This window comes from Heptranchias perlo, chromosome 5, assembly GCF_035084215.1.
Source record: "Heptranchias perlo isolate sHepPer1 chromosome 5, sHepPer1.hap1, whole genome shotgun sequence".
NCBI lineage: Eukaryota > Metazoa > Chordata > Chondrichthyes > Hexanchiformes > Hexanchidae > Heptranchias > Heptranchias perlo.
This window is the reverse complement of record NC_090329.1, coordinates 40,650,334-40,671,364: the sequence shown is the minus strand read 5'-3', so window position 1 is coordinate 40,671,364 and position 21,031 is coordinate 40,650,334. Positions and strand designations below refer to the sequence as shown.

The window sequence follows — 21,031 nt, the reverse complement described above, 5'->3', positions numbered from 1 at the left end:
ATGGTGGGGGCTTTGGCAGTGCCATCCCTGTGGTGCAAGTCATCTTAATTGCAGCAGATGGTGCAAGTCCGTCACTGCTTCCCTAGTGAATCTCAGTTTAAGAAGGCAGCTTTCTTCAGACAGGCCATAGTAGGTGTGCCTGGGCCTCTTAAAACAACTGCAATGGGTGGTGGCAGGTGTGGACAGTCCATCTCTGGTGTAACAGTACCTCACTCATCACTTCTTTCATTCTCTTTTTGCACCTCCAAAAACACTCAAGCAGGAAAAAAAACAGTAAGTGCAACTTTTCTTCTAGCAACCAAAAATATCACAACCCCCCTTAACGAAGTAATTTCCTGGAAGGCCAGAGTTTTTACCCCCACTACATAATATGGTCATGCTGTGCACACGGTGAGATCCTGTTGTAAAGAAAGGGATTTCACGACAGGCTACATTTAAATAAGATTGTGAGAGCATTACTTTCATAGGCAATCTTAAAAGGCCAGCGGCAAATTCACACGCTATAAAAAAGTCAAGCGGGCAAAACGGATTTCCTGGTTCCCATAATACCTGCTCTGTTGGAATTTCCACCCAACATGTAAAACTCTTAAAATATACAGAATAAAGTTACACATTTTCCTCCTGGGGAATTAATTTTATTGTGTGTAAAATGGATGAAAAGCACTCCCCTCTGAGGGGAGAGCAAAAACACCGAGTGAAGCTCAAGACTGGTGCAATTAATATTTGTAGAATTTATATGCTTCCTGTCCTTATCAGGAGGGGTCAGAGTACTGTACAATGTACAGATTTCAGGTCTATGCCCATTTAGTCCCTGTCCATCAACTCTTGCATTTTGTTACCTACAGAGGATTGAGGCTGTTCTGCTAGAGCATCTGACCTAGAACAGATATGAAGCCACAACTCCTCAGCGATAGATGATGCCATTGTACACCTTTTAAATTAGTAATTGAAATTGTAGAAATAGAAAACCTGCAGCGTATCAGTATTACACGTATTACTGCGGTACAAGGCCTGTACAAGGCTTACAGTTGTATCCTTATACTATACTTGAATTAGTACCAGGCCATAGGGAGACCTATCTAGGGCTATGCTAAATTTTGTTTCCCCAAAACGTCAGCAGCGTCTAAGCACTTTAGTTCTTTGGTTGCCTATGTTGCAGCTTTATGTTATGATATTAAAGTTTAGATTTTCTTGCAACATTTCTGTTTAATGTCATTAAGACATTAACCTCTCCATATTTGACAGGCACATGCTCATCAATGTGACAGCAACCAAACAATTGCCCCAACTTGCACAACTGATCTTGTAAGGCCTTGTATCAAACTTTTTACCTGCAGTACTTTAGTAACAATGACAGTGATCATTATTTATGTTATACTACCCCACTTTTCTCTTTTGTCTTTCTCACAGCTATGCTCACAATAGCACCAGTTATCTGCTCAACGACAGGACGAATAAAGTATCCTCATAGTGCTTTCCATGAATCAACCAAGAGAACGCACTTTGTAGCAAGAGACGATGGATGGTCCGTTTATCTCTAGGTGGGTATGTCTTTAACAGCAGAGAGCCCAAAGCTGATACAGCTCATTATTCAAGGAGCAGTCAGGTTATCCGCTCATTGGATCCCAATTACTGCTCAGTTATCTTAGTTTTCTATTGCCAATTAAATGGAATGTACACCAACTTCAACTACTGTGATTTTACACAAGATTATTGCATTTCAGTGTGGCAATTTGTAAATTAATTCATCTGGAAAATTCCTCGATATATGTGCTGTTGCAATTATGTTCAAAAATTAAACTCACAGAATACATTGTTGGTGCAATGAATATTGCAACTTTTTTTTTGAAAAAAGCATTAGCATGGTTTTAGGCTGAATGCTATCTATCTAATTCTTGGTATCAGGTAGGAATACACCTTTAAGTCCCTGGCAATTCAATGGAATCTTTAACTCCTGTATTGAACTAACTGAAATATGTTCTTTGCTTTAGAGATCCTTTAAATCAGAAATCCTAATAAGTCTGTGAAGCAACTCACACTGCTGGCAACAATAAGGTACTATTAAAACGTGTACAGTGATTTTCCATATGATGCATCCTTGCGGAGGTAGCTTTTCTTGATTAAAATGAATAGCTTTTTTGTTTAAAAAAAACCTCTTGGGAATGGTAATGTAAAATTAATTGTGCAAATTCTGTTGTGCAATTCAGCATTCTATAAGAAATTTTAGAAACAGGAAATGACCATTTGGTCAATTTAGCTCATTCAATTTCCAATATGGTGAATCGGAGGATAGGGCCACTCTTATCAGTCTCTGATCTCTTTGCGTTACTCGTCTCTCCTCTTCTGCATCTGTCACTCTCCTCTTCCACTTCTTTTCCCATAACTTTTTTTGCCCCTCATTCTTTCCTTTCCAGTGGGAGGTGGTATAGTATGGTGGGGAAAGAAGCCACCAAAGGCTGCTGACTGCATTTGGGGTAAGGGGTTGTGGGGAAAGTGTGCTTTCCCGCCTCCCGCTCGCTCCCCGTCCCCCCTCAAGCCTCCCGCGCGCTCCCACTCCCCGTCCCCCTCAAGCCTCCCGCGCGCGCTCACCCCATCAAGCCTCCCGGGCCCTCCCCCATCAAGCCTCCCGGGCCCTCCCCCATCAAGCCTCCCGGGCCCTCCCCCATCAAGCCTCCCGGGCCCTCCCCCATCAAGCCTCCCGGGCCCTCCCCCATCAAGCCTCCCGGGCCCTCCCCCATCAAGCCTCCCGGGCCCTCCCCCATCAAGCCTCCCGGGCCCTCCCCCATCAAGCCTCCCGGGCCCTCCCCCTCCCACGCACACCATTCCCTCACGCCCCAGCGAGCGAGCGTGCTCTCCCTCCCTCCCCCTCGTGCCGCGCCCTCGCGCTCCCCCCCCCTCGTGCCGCGCCCTCGCCCTCCCCCCCCCCTCGCCGCCCCCCCCCCCTCGCCGCCCCCCCCCCCCCCTCGCCGCCCCCCCCCCTCGCCCCTCTCTCCCCTCCTCTCCCCTCCCCCCCCCCCCCCTCTCCCCTCCCCTCTCCCCCCCTCCCTCCCTCCCTCCCTCCCCCTCTCCTCCCCCCCCTCCCCCTCCCCCTCTCCCCCCCTCTCCTCCCCCCCCTCCCCCTCTCCCCTTCCCCTACCCCTCTCCCCTTCCCCTCCCCCTCCCCCTCTCCCCTACCCCTCCCCCTCTCCCCTACCCCTCCCCCTCCCTCCCTCCCTCCCTCCCTCCCTCACGCCTCCTGTGCTCTTTCGCACCTCCACAATTCTGACTCAAACCCTCACCTACTATCAACCTCTCGCTTGCCAGAATGCGGACTAGGAACTTATAATGGGAAAAAGATGACACAAGGTGTGGCTAAAACGTGATAACAGATATCATGTTGTACAGGCAGGAAGTGCGCACAGACGCAAGAATTTTACTAAGAGATTGGCAATGAGAAAAGGCCACCAGGCCCATATGTGTTGGATTCAATTTACCAACCTTTACTTCCCCCAACTCTTGGGAATAGGCAACAAAATTGACCTTTAGCCTATTCAGGAGTCCTGTATCACTTCTTGTTCACACTCCCTTTGCCAAGTTATCTTTCCATTTTAGTTCCCCCCCCCACCCCACCACGCACACACATTATGAAACCTACTTTTTGCACACAATACGTCTTATGGCACCTTATCAAAAGTCTTTGAGATCTAAGTAGATGATGTTTGTCGGGTCTCCTTGATCTACTATTCTAGTCACCTCGTCAACAAAATTTAAAACATGACCTCTGATTTCTGAGTCTGCATTGACCATCCCCTAAATTCCCTCATGCTCCTTTAAAGTATCTCTTATGATTCTTTCCATTATCTTCCCCACCAGAGGTTAGACTCACTGGTCTATAGTTCCCCAGATTTGACTTTTAATCACTTTTTGTATAAGGGGGCCACATGTGCTTGTCTCCAATCCTCTGGCACCACCCCAGGCCTCAATGTGGTATTGAAAACGTTTAGCGGGACATCACACAAGACCCCCGACATTTCTTTCGGCGCCCTGCTGCTTTTTCTAACCGGAGGCCTTCTAAACTTAGCTAGCACCTTTCCCCTGGTGATCTGTCAACAATCTTTCCATAAACAAACTTCCAGATTTGTAAATACCTTTTTAAAATGAGCATGATTGATACTAGAAACAAAAGTGAACTGAAGAACATAAGAAAGCATGGAATGAGAAAAGTCAATGAGCCCATGACCATACCTACATACTTAATCTTGAGGGAAAGTTCTGCATAAATACTCCCTGATCCTGAAGGTAAGAAGGCCTCCACAGGTGCTTACTGTGACAACTGTACCATTACTAAAAAGCAATTTAGCCCAGTTTCATATAGAATACCACAGCAAATCACCAAGAAAGTCTGATTATGAAACACTCCTTATTACCAACAGACACAATACTTTTCACCCTCAGACCACTCTATTTTTCCTGGTTGCAGTGTCCATCACCTTTAAATCAAATTTACCTTCAGAAATATTTCCATCTATGCAAAATTGCACCAATGATCACCTATATTACCATTATTCTTTTAACAAGTGCAAGTATAATTTTAAAAGTTTTTCCTCATAAATTAATGAATGCCCAGAACTAGTCATCTGGTCTGATGTGATATTCTATTTATACAATAAGTCACTGGCCTAGAGTTTCAAATTCTTTCACAATACAGTACCTCATGGTAATACTGGTGTCAAATATTACCAACATGTGGGTATAATTTCCTCTGTGTATAAAATTACAAGAAAATTATTTTACTGACTTTAAGCTTTTAATGACAGCTTAATAATAGAATTTCCCTTTAACTTTACACAAAGGCAAATATACCCTGTGGACAGAGAAAATACAGTATCCCAAAAAACAAATCAATGTACTGGTGTGCTGGTATGCTATCAGAACAGCACATTTTATCCAACACTATGTAGACTGCATAACACAGTAATGTTGCTAATTAAAGTGAGATAATATATAGTAGGACAAGATCTAAATTGCATCTATTTAAATTTCACAGAATCATACAGCACACAGGGAGGCCATTTAGCCCATCATGTTGGTGCCAGCTCTTTGAAACTGCTGTCAAATTAGTCCCACTCTCCTGCTCTTTGCCCATAGCCCTGCAAATTTCTCCTTTTCAAGCATATATCCAATTCCCTTTTGAAAGTTACTATTGAAGCTGCTCCACCAACTTTTCAGGTGCATTCCAGATCATAACAACTCACTGCTTAAAAAATTTCTCCTCATTTCCCCCCTGGATTTTTTGTCAATTATCTTAAATCTATGTCCTCTGGTTACTGACTCTCCTGCCAGTGGAAACAGTTTCTCCCCATCTATTCTATCAAAACTCCTTAACCTTCTTTGCTCTAAGGAGGAAAACAGTCCTAGCTTCTTTAGTCTCTCCACATGACTGAAGTCCCTCATCCCTGGTACCATTCGAGTAAATCTCCTCTGCACCCTCTCCAAGGCCTTGACATCCTCCCTGAAGTGTGGTGCAGAGAATCAGACACAATATACTAGATGAGGCTTAACCAGTGACTTATAAATGTTTACCATAATTTCCTTGCCTTTGTACTCTATGTCTCTATTTATAAGGCCAAGATTTATCTGAATTCTTCTAGTTTGGATCATTTGGGACTTTGGATGAGACTTGCTGGCTGGTTTGTATACAATAAGTGATGATTCAGGTTTTTGAGCACCTGTAACATCCAAAAGTAAATACCTCAAATTACTTTTTATAAAAAAAGAGCAGTATACCTTAGTTGGTACTGTTAATGGTGGAATCACTAATTCCAATGTCAATCAATCTTAATTCCACATATTTTGTTTTAAGTACACAATACTATCTATTCCTGATAATTCAAAGTCACTTTGGCACTAAAAATTCAAATTATTTGATATTTCAAAGTTACCTAAAACTTGAATTAAGAGAAGAGTGTAATACTCCTGCTTGCACAATAGGACCAACAATTTTTTTCTGAGGCCTGAGCAGACTACAGCTTGACCCCATTACCAAATCAGCATGTGGCAAGCTCACCATTAAATCTGTCATTCCAGCTTAACTGAACCAGAGGCACCACCAACTGGGTTAAGCATGTGCAAAATTGTTTTTTTGAAGGAACAGTACACTCCAAAGGGATGAAAATACAATGTTTATTAAAAAAAGACTCAATGACAAAGTTCAGACATATTGTTTTACAGGAATAATTTAGACTACAGCTCTATAATGGGCTTCTCAAAATTTCCTTTACAAAAATAAGTTTTCAATATTGTTCCACTATTTCCTGTTTTAACATGATTTTTAAAAATATATTGACCTTTTTCTGCCCTCCCACTTGAAGTGCCATTTTTACATCAATTCTGCATTCTGAGCACTCTCAAAGAACAGATGCAAAGCATCTCAATGCCTAAACCAACACTTATTGCACATTCCAATCAATGGAGATGGGAGCACTGGGTTAGTTTCTAACTTATCTAGAACAAAAATTGCTGCAGTTATATAAGGTATTGGTGAGACCGCACCTGGAATACTGCATACAGTTTTGGTCTCCATACTTAAGAAAAGACATACTTGCTCTCGAGGCAGTACAAAGAAGGTTCACTCGGTTAATCCCGGGGATGAGGGGGCAGACATATGAGGAGAGGTTGAGTAGATTGGGACTCTACTCATTGGAGTTCAGAAGAATGAGACATATAAGATTGTGAAGGGGCTTGATCGGGTGGATGCAGTAAGGATGTTCCCAAGGATGGGTGAAACTAGAACTCGGGGGCATAATCTTAGAATAAGGGGCTGCTCTTTCAAAACTGAGATGAGGAGAAACTTCTTCACTCAGAGGGTGGTAGGTCTGTGGAATTTGCTGCCCCAGGAAGCTGTGGAAGCTACATCATTAAATAAATATAAAACAGAAATCAACAGTTTCCTAGAAGTAAAGGGAATTAGGGGTTACGGGGAGCAGGCAGGAAATTGGACATGAATTTAGATTTGAGATTAGGATCAGATCAGCCATGATCTTATTGAATGGCGGAGCAGGCTCGAGGGGCCGATTGGCCTACTCCTGCTCCTATTTCTTATGTTCTTAAAGAATAGGCACAATCACAGCTTTAATTAGGAGCCCAGCAATTTAAAATATAAAGTAAAAAAAACTATTCCAGTTTTGTATAAATAGAGCTATATTTTTGGGTAGGAAAGTCTAGGACACTCAGGATCAGGAGTATTATCCTGAAATGATCCATCAAGTGCCACATTATAGCATGTTTTCAACGCGCACGTAATGTAACGTCCTTTGGGTTTTAAAGCTGCTAGCCTCTCTATATGTGCCAAATAATTTCCCCACCAACTATTTGTTGAATAATTTGCAAAAACATTTTTTAGATGAGTGCAAAAGTTAATGAAAGAATCTCGAGATATGAGATACCAGAGCAGAAGGTCTCAGAACTATTTTGAGAGAAAAGGGGATGTTGAGTAAAATCAAGAACCAACGTTTTAAGTTTGTAACAATGTCGTTGGCATTAAACAGCTTAGCAAATTCACTGGAGTTCAAGAGTGAATGAAATACAATTTTAATTTTAAAAAGTACATTTTAATAAGTTCCCAAGTGATAGTTAATTTATGGCCACCGGTTGGAGCGGTGCCCAGGTCACCCTCCCCACGGTGCCAGACTGTATTGATGGAAGAGCCAAGGTGGTACACGGAGCGGCGCCGGCTCCTCTCACTCACTCACCCGGTCAGTTCGAGGAGTAAGCTCCGGAGGCTGAGTCCTCGGGCATTTTTCGCGGCAATGACTGTGAATATCTGCGGGAACTTCAGGACCATGCACACTATGAAAGTGCTGGAGTTGGCCAGCACCAGCGCGGACTCCGGCTCCATCTGCGGACACCTTGCGCCCCGATCCCCGTCTCCTCCTTTGCCTTTCTTTATTTATACATCAATGGGGTTTTCCGGATACGCCTTGAAAATGAATGCAGACCTCTAGCGCGACCCGTACTCGGCCGGAAAAAAAAAGGCGGATCTTGGCCGAGACAAGGGGAGGAGGGAGAACCGGGGCTCCGGGCTCCGGGGCTCCGCAGCCGGGGTCTCGATCCCGGGGAAGTGCGAGTTGCTGGAGCCTCGGCTCAAGACTTGCTTTTTTTTTTGTAGCCGCTTCGCCGGCTTCTATCAACTGCAGAGCCCCCTGCAAAGGAGTTGGACTTTGCAAAATAATAATTATACTGTGGATCGGTTTCAGGAAGGATGGGCATGCACCACATTGCTTACATCAATTGGACCTTTTTGCAACACTGAATTTTTTTAACATACGTTTAGTGTATTACAGTTTTGGAAGTCTTATGTTTTAAATGGCCATGACAGGGGAAGGGTTTACTTGTGACTACATGTGGTTGACTCTCAGTGCCCTCTGAAGTGACATAGCAAATTTCTGTGGGCTGGGCACAAGGTATTTCCAGACAAGGAATGCTTCTGATCTGGTAACTTTGTTAATTGTTTTAGTGTTGAAAACACCGGTTAAGGCACATCTGCACCAAACAAAAAAAAAAGTGTTTGCCCAACACTGATGTGTTTTGAACCACTGCTGAACATTTCTGGCTCAAATACCTTCCAATTGGCATCTAGATCCAATTTGGATGCCGATTTACTGATCACTGACATCTCTGTGCAATGAACTGATATAGTGGGTCTACATGGGGAGGAGAAAGAAAAAATATTCTTCTATTTAAGAGGTTCTTTTGGCCTTTTGCATTAAAGGTGTTGCCATCCCACTCTTTATCAACACTTAATAATTGTTGTTAGATTGGCTAGTTGTTAGATTAACGGTCATCCTCAGAATAATGTGATCCATATCATGTGATAGGGTTAGATGAAGTAGGGTGGGAGGAGGCTAGTGTGGAGCATAAACAGCAGCATGGATCAGTTGGGCCAAATGGCCTGTTTCTGTGCTGTAAATTCTATGTAATGAGCAGGTACAAAACCATAATCACATTCTGGCATTGAGCCACAGACACACTGATGTAGGCTGAGAGATTCAGGCATCCTCTCTGAATTGAAATTGTAAATATTGGGATATACCCTTGATAATCATGAAGCCTTCGCTTCTTTACGGGATTTTGACCCTTCTGGCAAGACAGAGAAGTCATATCATGGAAATCAATCAGCTCCATCATCTCACACACACATTACTGGAAATGCCATCTTAAAAAATACTATCCTAGAGTGAATGTCTTTCCACACATTGACACACCGCTGATAGCAGATGGGGCATCCATTTGAAGAGATCTTTGGATCAGACAGATACAAACCCTGTAACCAGTAACTGAGGGATAGGAAAGGGCAGAGAGAATGATTGGCTGGACCATACAATTCATTATTGTTCAGGAATGATCAAAACAATCAGCTAGACAGGGAAATGCTAGGAAGAGGAGGAAGCTCATTATAATTAAGGAAAATTATGATTAAAGCAAAATTGGCATGTTGATATGTGATCCTATTCTATTAATTTATCTCATTAAACCCTGCTTTGGATCCATCGGATCACATGGCCTTGTCATGAGACTATCCTTGTAGATTTGAATACCTTATAAATTATAGAAATTGGGGAAGGGACAATAAAATATTATTATGGATTCTTGCTTCAAGGATAATACTTTGCATCCGTCTTCACAAAAGAGGGGGACGATGCAGAGATTGTAGTTATGAAGAAGGAGTGTGAAATATTGGATGGGACAAACATAGTGAGAGAGGAAGTATTAAGGGGATTAGCATCTTTGAAAGTAGATAAATCGCCAGGCACGGATGAAATGTATCCCAGGCTGCTAAGAGAAGCAAGGGAGGAAAGAGCGGAGGCTCTGACCATCATTTTCCAATCCTCCCTGGCTACAGGCGTGGTACCATTGGAGGACTGTTAACATTGTACCGTTGTTTAAAAAGGGAGAAAGAGATAGACCAAGTAATTATAGGCCAGTAAGTCTAACCTCGGTGGTGGGCAAATTATTGGAATTGATTCTGAGGGACAAGATAGATCGTCATTTAGAAAAGCAAGTGTTAATCAAGGACAGTCAGTATGGATTTGTTAAGGGAAGGTCGCGTCTGCTTAATTGATTGAATTTTTTGAGCAGGTAGCAAGGAGGGTCGATGAGGGTAATGCATTTGATGTAGTGTATATGGATTTTAGCAAGGTATTAAACAAGGTCCCACATGGCAGACTGGTCAAAAAAGTAAAAGCCTATGGGATCCAAGGGAAAGTGGCTAGTTGGATCCAAAATTGGCTCAGTGGCAAGAAGCAAAGAGTAATGGTTAACAGGTGTTTTTGCGACTGAAAGGCTGTTTCCAGTGGGGTCCCGCAAGGCTCAGTATTAGATCCCTTGCTTTTTATGGTATATATTAATGATTTGGACTTGAATGTAGAGGGGCTTGATCAAGAAGTTTGCAGGTGATACAAAAATTGGCTGTGTGGTTGATAGCGAGGAGGAAAGCTGTAGACTGCAGGAAGATATCAATGGACTGGTCAGATGGGCAGAAAAGTGGCAAATGGAATTCAATCCAGAGAAGTGTGAGGTAATGCATGTGGGGAGGGCACACAAAGCAAGGGAGTACACAATAAATGGGAGGATGCTGAGAGGTGTAGAGGAACAAAGGGACCATGGAGTGCATGTCCACAGATCCCTGAAGGTGGGACAGGTAGATAAGGTGGTTAAAAAGGCATACGGGATACTTTCCTTTATTAGCCGAGGCATAGAATATAAGAGCAGGGAGGTTGTGCTAGAACTGTATAAAACATTGGTCAGGCCACAGCTTGAGTACTGGGTACAGTTCTGTCACCACATTACAGGAAAGATGTGATTGCACTAGAGAGGGTACAGAGGAGATGTGGAGAATGTTGTCAGGACTGGAGAATTTTAGCTATGAGGAAAGATTGTATAGGCTGGGGTTGTATTCATTGGAACAGAGGAGGCTGAGGGGTGATCTAATTGAGGTGTATAAGATTATGAGGGGCCTAGATAGATTGGGTAGGAAGGACCTATTTCCCTTAACAGAAGGGGTCAGTGACCAGGGGGCAGAGATTTAAAGTAATTGGTAGAAAGATTAGATGGGAGCTGAGGAGAAATGTTTTCACCCAGAGGGTGGTGGGGGTCTGGAACTCACTGCCTGAAAGGGTGGTAGAGGCAGAAACCCTCAACTCATTTAAAAAGTACTTGGATGTGCACTTGAAATGCCGTAACCTAAAGGGCTACGGTCCAAGTGCTGGAAAGTGGGATTAAGCTGGATAGCTCTTTTTCAGCCGGCATGGACACGATGGGCCGAAAGGCCTCCTTCTGTGCCGTAACTTTCTATGATTCTATGATAAAATGTTCCCCAATTATGTTGACTGGTACATTCCCGCTGGAAAGCTGAACTTTTAGAATAATTACTTTTGTGGAAATTATATGATTGTCATGTATCCTATTTTCATTGAATTGGCAAATTAAGAATTGAAAGGGCTATGCTACAAATATTTTCAAATTGTATCTGTAGTGTATAGAGATCTTGATCCAAGCATAATGCTAAAGAAAGTAACTCAGCTTATTGTACTCAAACGTAATAAGTACTTTAATTAAACATGCACTTATCCAGAATTCCTTAGTAGCTGAATAATTAGCTGGAAGGCCATAGGCAGAAAGTAGTTATAGATGGATTTGGATCTGTTTGGAGACCGTTCACCAGTTGTGTCCCACAGGGATCGGTGTTGAGACCATTGGTCTTTACTATTCGTATTAATAATCTAGATGTAGATGTTGGGGGTACGATCTGCAAATTTGCAGATGATACCAAGATCTGTGCGAGCGTTAGGACTGGAGACAATGCTCGACTGTTTCAGGTGGATCTTGATGTGTTGAGGACTGGGCTAGTGACAGGTAAATGGTGTTTAATTTGGAAAGGTGCAGTGTTATGCATGTGGGCAGGGCAAATGCTCAACATACATACACACTTCAGGGAAAAGCATTAAAGCAGGTGGAGAAAGAAAGCGATCTGGGCGTTCTAGTGCATAGATCTCTAAAGGTTCATGAGCAATGCCATGAAGCGATAGCTAGAGCAAATAGGGTGTTGGGGTGCATTTATAGGACAATTGACTATAAGACTAAGCATACTATTTTTTCCTTGTATAAGACTTTGGTCAAGCCTCAGTTGGAATACTGTGTCCAGTTTTGGTCTCTTTACATGGTGGGTGATATTGAGGCTTTGGAAAGGGTGTGGAGGAGGGCGACTAGACTAATTCCCAGCTTAAAGCATCTTTGTTATCAAGATAGGTTAAAAGAGCTGGGACTGTACACTTTAGAGAAGCGTAGACTTAGGGGTGAGCTGATCAAGGTTTATAAGATGATGAAGGGAATAGATTGTGTTCAAGTTTACAGTTTGTTCCAATTAAATAGGTAGGGAGGACCAGAGGTCACAATTTTAAGTTGTATAAGGCAGAAGGTGGTTCTTCTCCCAGAGAATAGTGGACCTCTGCAACAGGCTGCCGGCTCGTGCAGGAGACGCCGATTCGCTGAATTCCTTCAAACGAGAGCTGGACCTCCACTAGTCTAGTGGTCCTCCTCTGGCTGGGGCAGAGATCACCTCTTACAAAAGGAAGGTCATGTAATGCATAGAATTCAGCGCCATAGTGATTTCCTGCGCTGGGGGGGGATCAGAGAGGAATTTCCCAGACTTTTTTTCCCCAAATTAGCCTGGGTTTTTATCTGGATTTTCACTTGTCCCAGGAGATCACATGGTTTTAGGTGGGGGGAGTGTATATATTGTGGTATCACAATTGTGTGGGACAGGTTGGATGGACGAGAGGGTCTTTTCCTGTCTGTCATAGTTCGTATGTTCGTAATTAAAATGGAGGCAGAGAATCTCCTGCAATGGCTTCTTTTCCCGCCCCTGCACCATTACCTCTGGAGTCCACCAATGACCTATCCTTACACCCCTCCTATTTCTCATTGACATGCTGCCCTTCGGTGACATTATCCGAAGATATGACGTTAGGTTCCACATGTACGCTGACTTCAATCAGCTCTTTAGAAATGGTTACGTTAAAACGGGATTGCAATTGAGCGAGTTGCAAATAAACGGCTACGACTGTTTTCATTTCATTTACCCAATAAAAACAAGCTTCTTTCATAAATCCATTATTTAACAAACTTTTGTGGGGTGGGGGCTGACGAGGTTTATTCACAGTTAAATGAAAACAATTGAAAAACAATTTTTTTTTGTATTTTTAGTCCGATTCATAACCTGTTTGTATAACCACAGTGGACAAAGCTGCTGGTTCCAATAGAGGAAACTGGTACATTATGCTCTGAACTAGTAGATCATGATCTGAACTGTTTGATCCTGTTGTTTTTTCTGCTTCAGATGGTTTGATTTCCAAGGAGATACATTTGTTGATCCTTTTTCTACCTTAGTATCTGCCTGGCATTCTGAATCTCCTAAATGCATATTCTGGGAGAAAGAGACAGATAATGGTCACCTGTGTTAAAAGGATATTTATTTTGGTATCAAGGTTATCAGTAAAATCCCTTTGCTGGTCAGCAATGTGTTTTTGCAGGGGGAATCAGTCTGAGGGCACCGACTGTGACAATTGTACAGAATCGATCAAACACCATCTCCTCTAACTGCTTCTGTTTACATGAAGCTCTACAATCATTCAGACGAGACGACTCAGCTCCCCTCATCATTTGTGTGATAATGCGCTTGTCCGTGTGCTAGAGCTCGTCGGCAGTGGTGGAGTTATCACTGTGATGCTGGCATATCTCATAACTGAAAAACATCACCAATATTTTGATACTGAATCTGACTGTGGCTGACAGTAGGGCTCTGACCACAGTTCTACACACTGTACATATGATGCTGGACAATATATACACTCCCCCCACCTAAAACCATGTGATCTCCTGGGACAAGAGAAAATCCAGATAAAAACCCAGGCTAACTTCTGTGTAAGATGCACATGTCTATGAAATATCTGAATTCTCTCAGCAGCATCTACATTCTGGTCATTATGGGGGAAAATCCCTGCGCCTGGATGTTTAAGTCCATATATTAGGTGCGCCTCGGACTTATACATCCAGGCGCACCTAATATCGGGCCACGAGTCTTATTATCATCGAACCGGCGAACTGCACCCACCTAATGGGTGTCCCAGGCAGCTCGCCGGAGAAGAAGCCTCGATATTGGGCCACTGTGTCACTGGCTGCGGTCCTCAGGTAACTGGGAGAGTGGGGCGACCGAGAGAGGGGGCGACTGGGAGGAGGGCGATCGGCAGGGGGGGCCATCGTGAGGAGGGCGATCGCGACAGGGGGGGCAACAGGAGGGAGCATAGCAGTGGCCATGATTGGGGAGGGTTGCGGTGGCAATCGGTGGGGTGTGTCGAGGGTGCAATCCTGAGAGGGGGTGAATGGGCTGGCAGTGGCCTGAAGTTTTAATGTGGGTTTGGGAGGACCACTCCTGCTCCTCCCGGCTTCACATTCAGGCAAGTATTTTTAGCAAACTTACCTATTTGGTGGCGGTCTGCAGCAGTCCCTTTATGGATCATCTGTTAGGCCGCACGTAGACCTGATTTTCCTAAATGCGGCTGCCTCAGGGCAAACCAATATTGCAGAGGTTAAACTGGTGTTAGGCCCTTTATTTGCGTATGCACAGGGTCTAGCAACTGTTTCAGGCGTGGGCCCTGGATACCTAAATTTTTGCCAACAACAATATGGTGGGTGGCAAACTTCTGGCTCGTAACAAGCATGCATATCCTGCCCGCCATGTTGGAGGCACGGTGCCACTGAATTTCTAGGACTATTGGTCTGGACAGGTACATGGTGGCTCACAAACACTTCTGGGCCAGGGGCGACTGAACAAGCAAACGGGGCTGGAAATTCATCAGCTTTGTATGGTTGGTAATTGATAGTATTTGGGATAAACTCAGGGTTTTTTTTTCCATCTGTCACTAGATGCATTTTTCTTTAATTTATAGAAATTATATATAAGCGTATTTTAAGAAAAAAAATCCTTTAACAGTGCTGCATCATCGACTAAGAGGTTTTACCAAAGCAGAAAAGAGCAGAGCTGGTGGCATTGAGGAACTGTATTAAGAATGACAGTTACCAGAAGCAAGAGCGACATTTAAACATATGGAACTGTGTTTATTTTCAGGAGTGTTTTTACCAAAATGGATCATATTTTGAAACCAAAATGACTGTCATTCCTCATGGGTGACACTTGACACATCTGTAAATAGAAACAATAGACAGGGCCCGTTTTACTGTGATTTAATGTCAATTTACATCTTTATTACACAGGATTCAGGATGTATGCTGGTGCTTCAGGGATTACATTCACAATTCCATGCGCTTATAAGAAGGACCTATGGCGACTGAATAAGTTAAATTCTACTTTTGTTAGACACGATTCTGGGCCTTTTATCCATGTTCTAGGGATCGAATTCTGTGATTCCATCCATTCCAACTATAAATCAGTGACCTTGGCTGCAAGTAATGCAGTTACATCTGCATTTCTAAAATGTAAATTTGATTGGTAATATTGTGGCACAGCAAACTTGAGCTCCATTGTACAATGTCTATGAGTCTGGACAGGAACATGGTGGCCTCACTATCACTCCTGGGCATGGGGCAATTGAAAATTTCAAAACTGAGATTGATAGATTTTGGTTAGGCAAGGGTATTAGGGGTTACAGAACCAAGGCTGGTACATGGATTTATGTTACAGATCAGCCATGATTTAATTGAATGGCGGAATAGGCTCGAGGGGCTGAGTGGCCTACTCCTGTTCCAATGTTTCTAGCGTCACACAGCGGTTCGGCACCCATCTGAACAACCGCTCAGTTGATCTCATCATTTCAGAGAATTTGTAGACAGCTAAGTTCTTGCAAGTGCCTGGAGCAGCCTGATCTGAAAACCCTGGATTGTGGGGATAGATGGATACTGGGGAGTTTTGCTTTTGATTAGCTTTGGGAATCATGGATTACTCATACAGAACTTTCCCTCAACAAATTGAAAAGGTAGGTAGTAGGGTTCGATGGTACATGGTCTTTGGGAAGAACAGGTTTGGGAGGCTGGATGAACTTTTCTTGTTCTATGCTTTCTTAGATGTTGTTTATTTGTTAGGTATTTATTCACCGGTTGTATTGGTTACATTGCACATTATTAGGGATGGGTTGGAAGGGAAGTTATTCAGGTCTAAAACTGTGTAATTTCAGATTGTGCCTTTTGTTTTCCAGGTTGCAATCAAAGTAAGTTTGAATCTGCGTTTTCAAGTTTCTAAAAATAGTCCTCGTCTGCCCAGCAACAGAGCTACACTTTAGTAGTGTTGCTACATTTATGTCCCAACTTCCTGTTCCCGTTAGTGATGGAATGGCAGTTTTATGCACTATTTAAAATAGTACAGATAGTGGAAACTCAGCTATTTGAGAGGCATTCACAGTGGACCCAAATGGGAGGTCCTGAAGTTTTTGGGTTCTATAAATAGAAATATCAAAGAACAGACTTTGCCAGCAAATCTGGAGTTCCAGCCAATCTCAGTGGGGTTTTAAAAATGTATAAAAGTAATGACTCATAAAACACTGGGTGTACTTTAGGTAGAAAAAAATAACAAGTTTGTAAATTTATTTGGGAGTCAGCTTTGGCTCAGTGATAGAGCTCTCACCCCTGAGTCAGAATATTGTGGGTTCAAGTCCCACTCCAGAGACTTGAGCACATAATCTAAACTGATACTTCAGTCGGAGGTGCTGTCTTTTGGATGAGATGTTAAACCTAACTTTTGTTTCCAGTCAATGGAAACGAAAACTGGGAGGGGTGTATAACGGGCGGCCAATCAGATATTGCCCTGTTTACACTATCGCAAAAAGTTAAAATTATCTCCAACTGTAACACAAAGTAGCTTTCTACATTGTTGCTACTAGGGAAGTGAAAATACAACTGCTTTGTCACAGCAAACCCTTTCTTTATGAAAATTCTGACTACAAAAATACCAGCCCATTGTGTTGTGTGGACTGCAGAGATTTGATAACTGGAATTTTATTCACATATTTCCAACTCAAAATGAGAATAATCTCTTATACCAATGCCATTGAAACATTCCTACATATTTTCTAAACACAGAGCGCCATCTGCTGTTTTTGTAACTAACTGTGTACAAAATGTGAGCAAGGTACAGCTCATCTTGTTCATTCTTATTCTTTTTAATACAGGCACAAAGACGTAAGAATTTTTAGGAATAGGAAAAGGCCATTTGGCCCAACAAACTCTTTCTCAGACATTAATCCCATCTACCTGTCCTCTCACCATATTCCTTAATCCCTTTCCTCCACAAAGATGCATCCAATTGTCTACTTCAAGTTCTTTTCCTGGTAACTTGTTCAACAACTCTATTTTGCAAAATGTTCTCCCTCACTTCCCTTCTTACTCCTAACATCCTAAATTGTGTTAGTTGGCAATTGAACCCTTCACTATCGTGAACAGTTGCATCAATTTTATCATTTCCCTTCATGATATAGAAAACTTCAATTAGCTCACAAGATAGACACAAATCAAAAGGCCATTCAACCCTTCTTTGCTCATTCATCAAGAAAAACCCATTGTCCCCCATCACAGCATCCAACAGTTTTAAAAAGAAATGATTCCCTTATTTTGCCTCTGCTACTCTGCTGGGAAGTCCAGTCCATTTGTGCGAAGAAATTGTTGCATACATCCATTTAAATTTGGCTTTTTGAATCTATGCCCATCGTCCTACTGTCTTGGTTTAGTTTGAAGTAGTGCTCTGGGTGTATTTTTTTCTATACTGTTTACTACTTTATATATCTCTATTACATAGGAATAGGCGTAGGCCATTCATCCCCTCGAGCTTGTCCCACATCACCTCACAGTTGCTTTTCAAAGGTGAAATACCTAAATTCCTTCAGTCTTTTGTCGTAACTTAGTCCAACGATGCTAGGAAACAATCTTCTGGCTCTTCAGGTCTTCAGTGTCTCCCTTGTGTCTTGGTGACTGGAACTGGATGAAGTATTCAAGGTGCAGTTTGAGCATGACTTCCTCCAACTTGTGCTCTATTGTTTTTGGCTAGATAGTTCAGTATTCTAGTTGCTTTGTTGATTACTGCCACACAGTACTTAGTCAAGTTGAGCACTGAGTCTAATAAAAGTCTTAGATCTCTTTAAATTTCATCCATAGTTAATTTAACCCTATTCATAGAATACTTTTGTCCATTATTTTTCTACATGCAGTATTTACAATTGTCTATATTAAATTTCATCTGCAATTGTTCCACCCAGTTACATATTTTGTCTAACTTATTTTGTAGTTCCTGAACTGGTTCCTTAAATTCAACTGCCCCTATTTCAACCAGTTTGAATCAAATGTCCTCTTCTTAAAATAAACCTACTTCCTTATAACTTAGATTCCCGCTGCTCAGAATTACTTTTGTAGCTCACCTCCGTATACTTTCAACGGTGATAATATAATTCCTGCGATTAGATGAGCAGACCTACACACAGTCCTCCAGAGCAGGAGTGATCAGTGCCTTCTACAACAAAAGTTCAACTTCTTTTAATTAGCCCTCTGTCCCTTTACTAATCCAAGCCAGAAGTTCATTTTAACTGCAGCTAGGTCCTGTGCTGGTGGTTTCATAGATTTCTCTGCTAATTCTTCCCCCGACCTGTTACATACTAAATACAGTTGCCTCCACTTACACTGTCCATGCCTATCCCGGGCAACCGCCTATATTGGGCAAATGGCACTAACCATTTGCCATTACCAATGAATTCAATTATAATTAAGCGCAACGGCTATTTCAGGCAATTTAATAAGCTTTTCCCACCTCATTGTCGTACTGTATTTGTATTTAAATCCCTCCATGGATCATTCAATGTGTTTTTTTCAGGTCTCAGACGGTATTACTAAGGTAGATTTTGTGGTCATCAGGGTTCACTCATCAGCCGGCAGATGAAGGAGGCGGTATTTTCCCCGATGTTGGAAATGAATAGAGTGATCAGTTCTGGAGGGATGTAGTCAAACACATGGCAGTGAATGCTCACTTTGTAGAGACTCTCAGCTTCTGTGAAGGGAAGAAGCTTAAACAAACAAGTGTGGAGTGGTGCCTGGCTGCAAGATCGAGTGTGTACACCGTTCACTGCTGTCAGCCCTCCATTAGTAAGGAAGGTCTTGGTCCCTGTAAAAGACAATATATCGTCCACCACTTATAGTGGGTTAATCGTATTAACACCAATGTGCCTGCTATAAGAGGTGGGGACTGTACTCCCTCGTTTGGTTTCATTCTTGCATGCTAATTATTTCACACTTATTTACATTGATTTGTATCTGCTACCTACTGGCCCAGTTACCTAAAAGGTTTGAAATCTTCTGAATCGACTTGTTCCTCATTATTTACGCTGCCTTGTATTCTCTGTTTACAATAGCTTTGTCCAAGTCACTACTATAAAAATAACAAGAGTGGCGCAAATAAATTTAGCTGCGGGTTCGTTAAAGGGGCGTTCGGCCCCTCATTATCATATGCAAGGGGCCCAACGTTTGTTTAAGATGGCCGCCCGGGACACCTGAAAATTGTCTATGAGACCAATATGACATTGGATGTATTTCAGGCGTCCTTGGGGTGCAGGGTATAGCCCTGCGAAATTGGTCATTTTTGCCCGTTTATGCTTGGAAATTGAGTGTAACAAGGACCAATTTCTACCCGACTGATACTAATAGTGGGGAAGCAGAGAGGGCACGAGGCTGTTTAACAAACACCCTGGAGGGACATTAGTAATTATTAGGCCACAGGGTCATTGTGCTGACAGCAGTTCTGCTTTCCCGTGTTGCATACAAGTTGGTATCTATGATGTTGTTTCAGAATCAAACACTCCCAGGTAAAGCACAACCAGCTAAAGAGTTAATATCCCTCTATTCCGCCACAGCAATGTCTCTTAGCCCCAACCATCATTACAGTTCCTTTTGCATTTTCATTTTCCAAACCGGCCACTCTTGTGTTTCATCTGAGTGAGATTGGCAATTAACGCCTTATTAGGAGCAGTTTTTTTTTATTCGTTCATGGCATGTGGGGATCGCTGGCAAGGCTGGCATTTATTGCCCATCCCTAATTGCCCTTGAGAAGGTGGTGGTGAGCAGCCTTCTTGAACCGCTGCAGTCCGTGTGGTGAAGCTTCTCCCACAGTGCTGTTAGGAAGGGAGTTCCAGGATTTTGATCCAGCGACGATGAAGGAACAGCGATATATTTCCAAGTCGGGATGGTGTGTGACTTGGAGGGGAACGTGCAGGTGGTGTTGTTCCCGTGTACCTGCTGCTCTTGTCCTTCTAGGTGGTAGAGGTCGCGGGTTTGGGAGGTGCTGTCGAAGAAGCCTTGGCGAGTTGCTGCAGTGCATCCTGTGGATGGTACACACTGCAGCCACTGTGCGCCGGTGATGAAGGGAGTGAATGTTTAGGGTGGTGGATGGGGTGCCAATCAAGCGGGCTGCTTTGTCCTGGATGGTGTCGAGCTTCTTGAGTGTTGTTGCAGCTGCACTCATCCAGGCAAGTGGAGAGTATTCCATCACACTCCTGACTTGTGCCTTGTAAATGGTGGAAAGGCTTTGGGGAGTCAGGAGGTGAGTCACTCACCACAGAATACCCAGCCTCTGACCTGCTCTTGTAGCCACAGTATTTATATGGCTGGTCCAGTTAAGTTTCTGGTCAATGGTGACCCCCAGGATGTCGATGGTGGGGGATTCAGCGATGGTAATGCTGTTGAATGTCGAGGGGAGGTGGTTAGAATCTCTCTTGTTGGAGATGGTCATTGCCTGGCACTTGTCTGGCATGAATGTTACCTGCCACTTATGAGCCCAAGCCTGGATGTTGTTCAGGTCTTGCTGCATGCGGGCTCAGACTGCTTCATTATCTGAGGGGTTGCAAATGGAACTGAACACTGTGCAATCATCAGCGAACATCCCCATTTCTGACCTTATGATGGAGGGAAGGTCATTGATGAAGCAGCTGAAGATGGTTGGGCCTAGGAC

At 43.1% G+C, this 21,031-nt stretch overlaps 1 protein-coding gene across 2 annotated transcripts in view; it reads right to left on the bottom strand.

Annotated features, from left to right (window-relative positions):
* Positions 1 to 8,124, bottom strand: part of slc66a3 (solute carrier family 66 member 3) — a 61,230-nt gene extending 53,106 nt beyond the window's left edge. The window contains exon 1 of one of the 2 annotated variants that reach the window (XM_067984278.1): positions 7,731 to 8,124. In XM_067984278.1, coding sequence (XP_067840379.1) covers positions 7,731 to 7,876 — 146 coding nt within the window. In that variant the 5' untranslated portion in view covers positions 7,877 to 8,124. The remainder of the gene's footprint in view (positions 1 to 7,730) is intronic. The other variant, XM_067984279.1, reaches the window with a different exon arrangement.
* Positions 8,125 to 21,031: the final 12,907 nt, after the last annotated feature.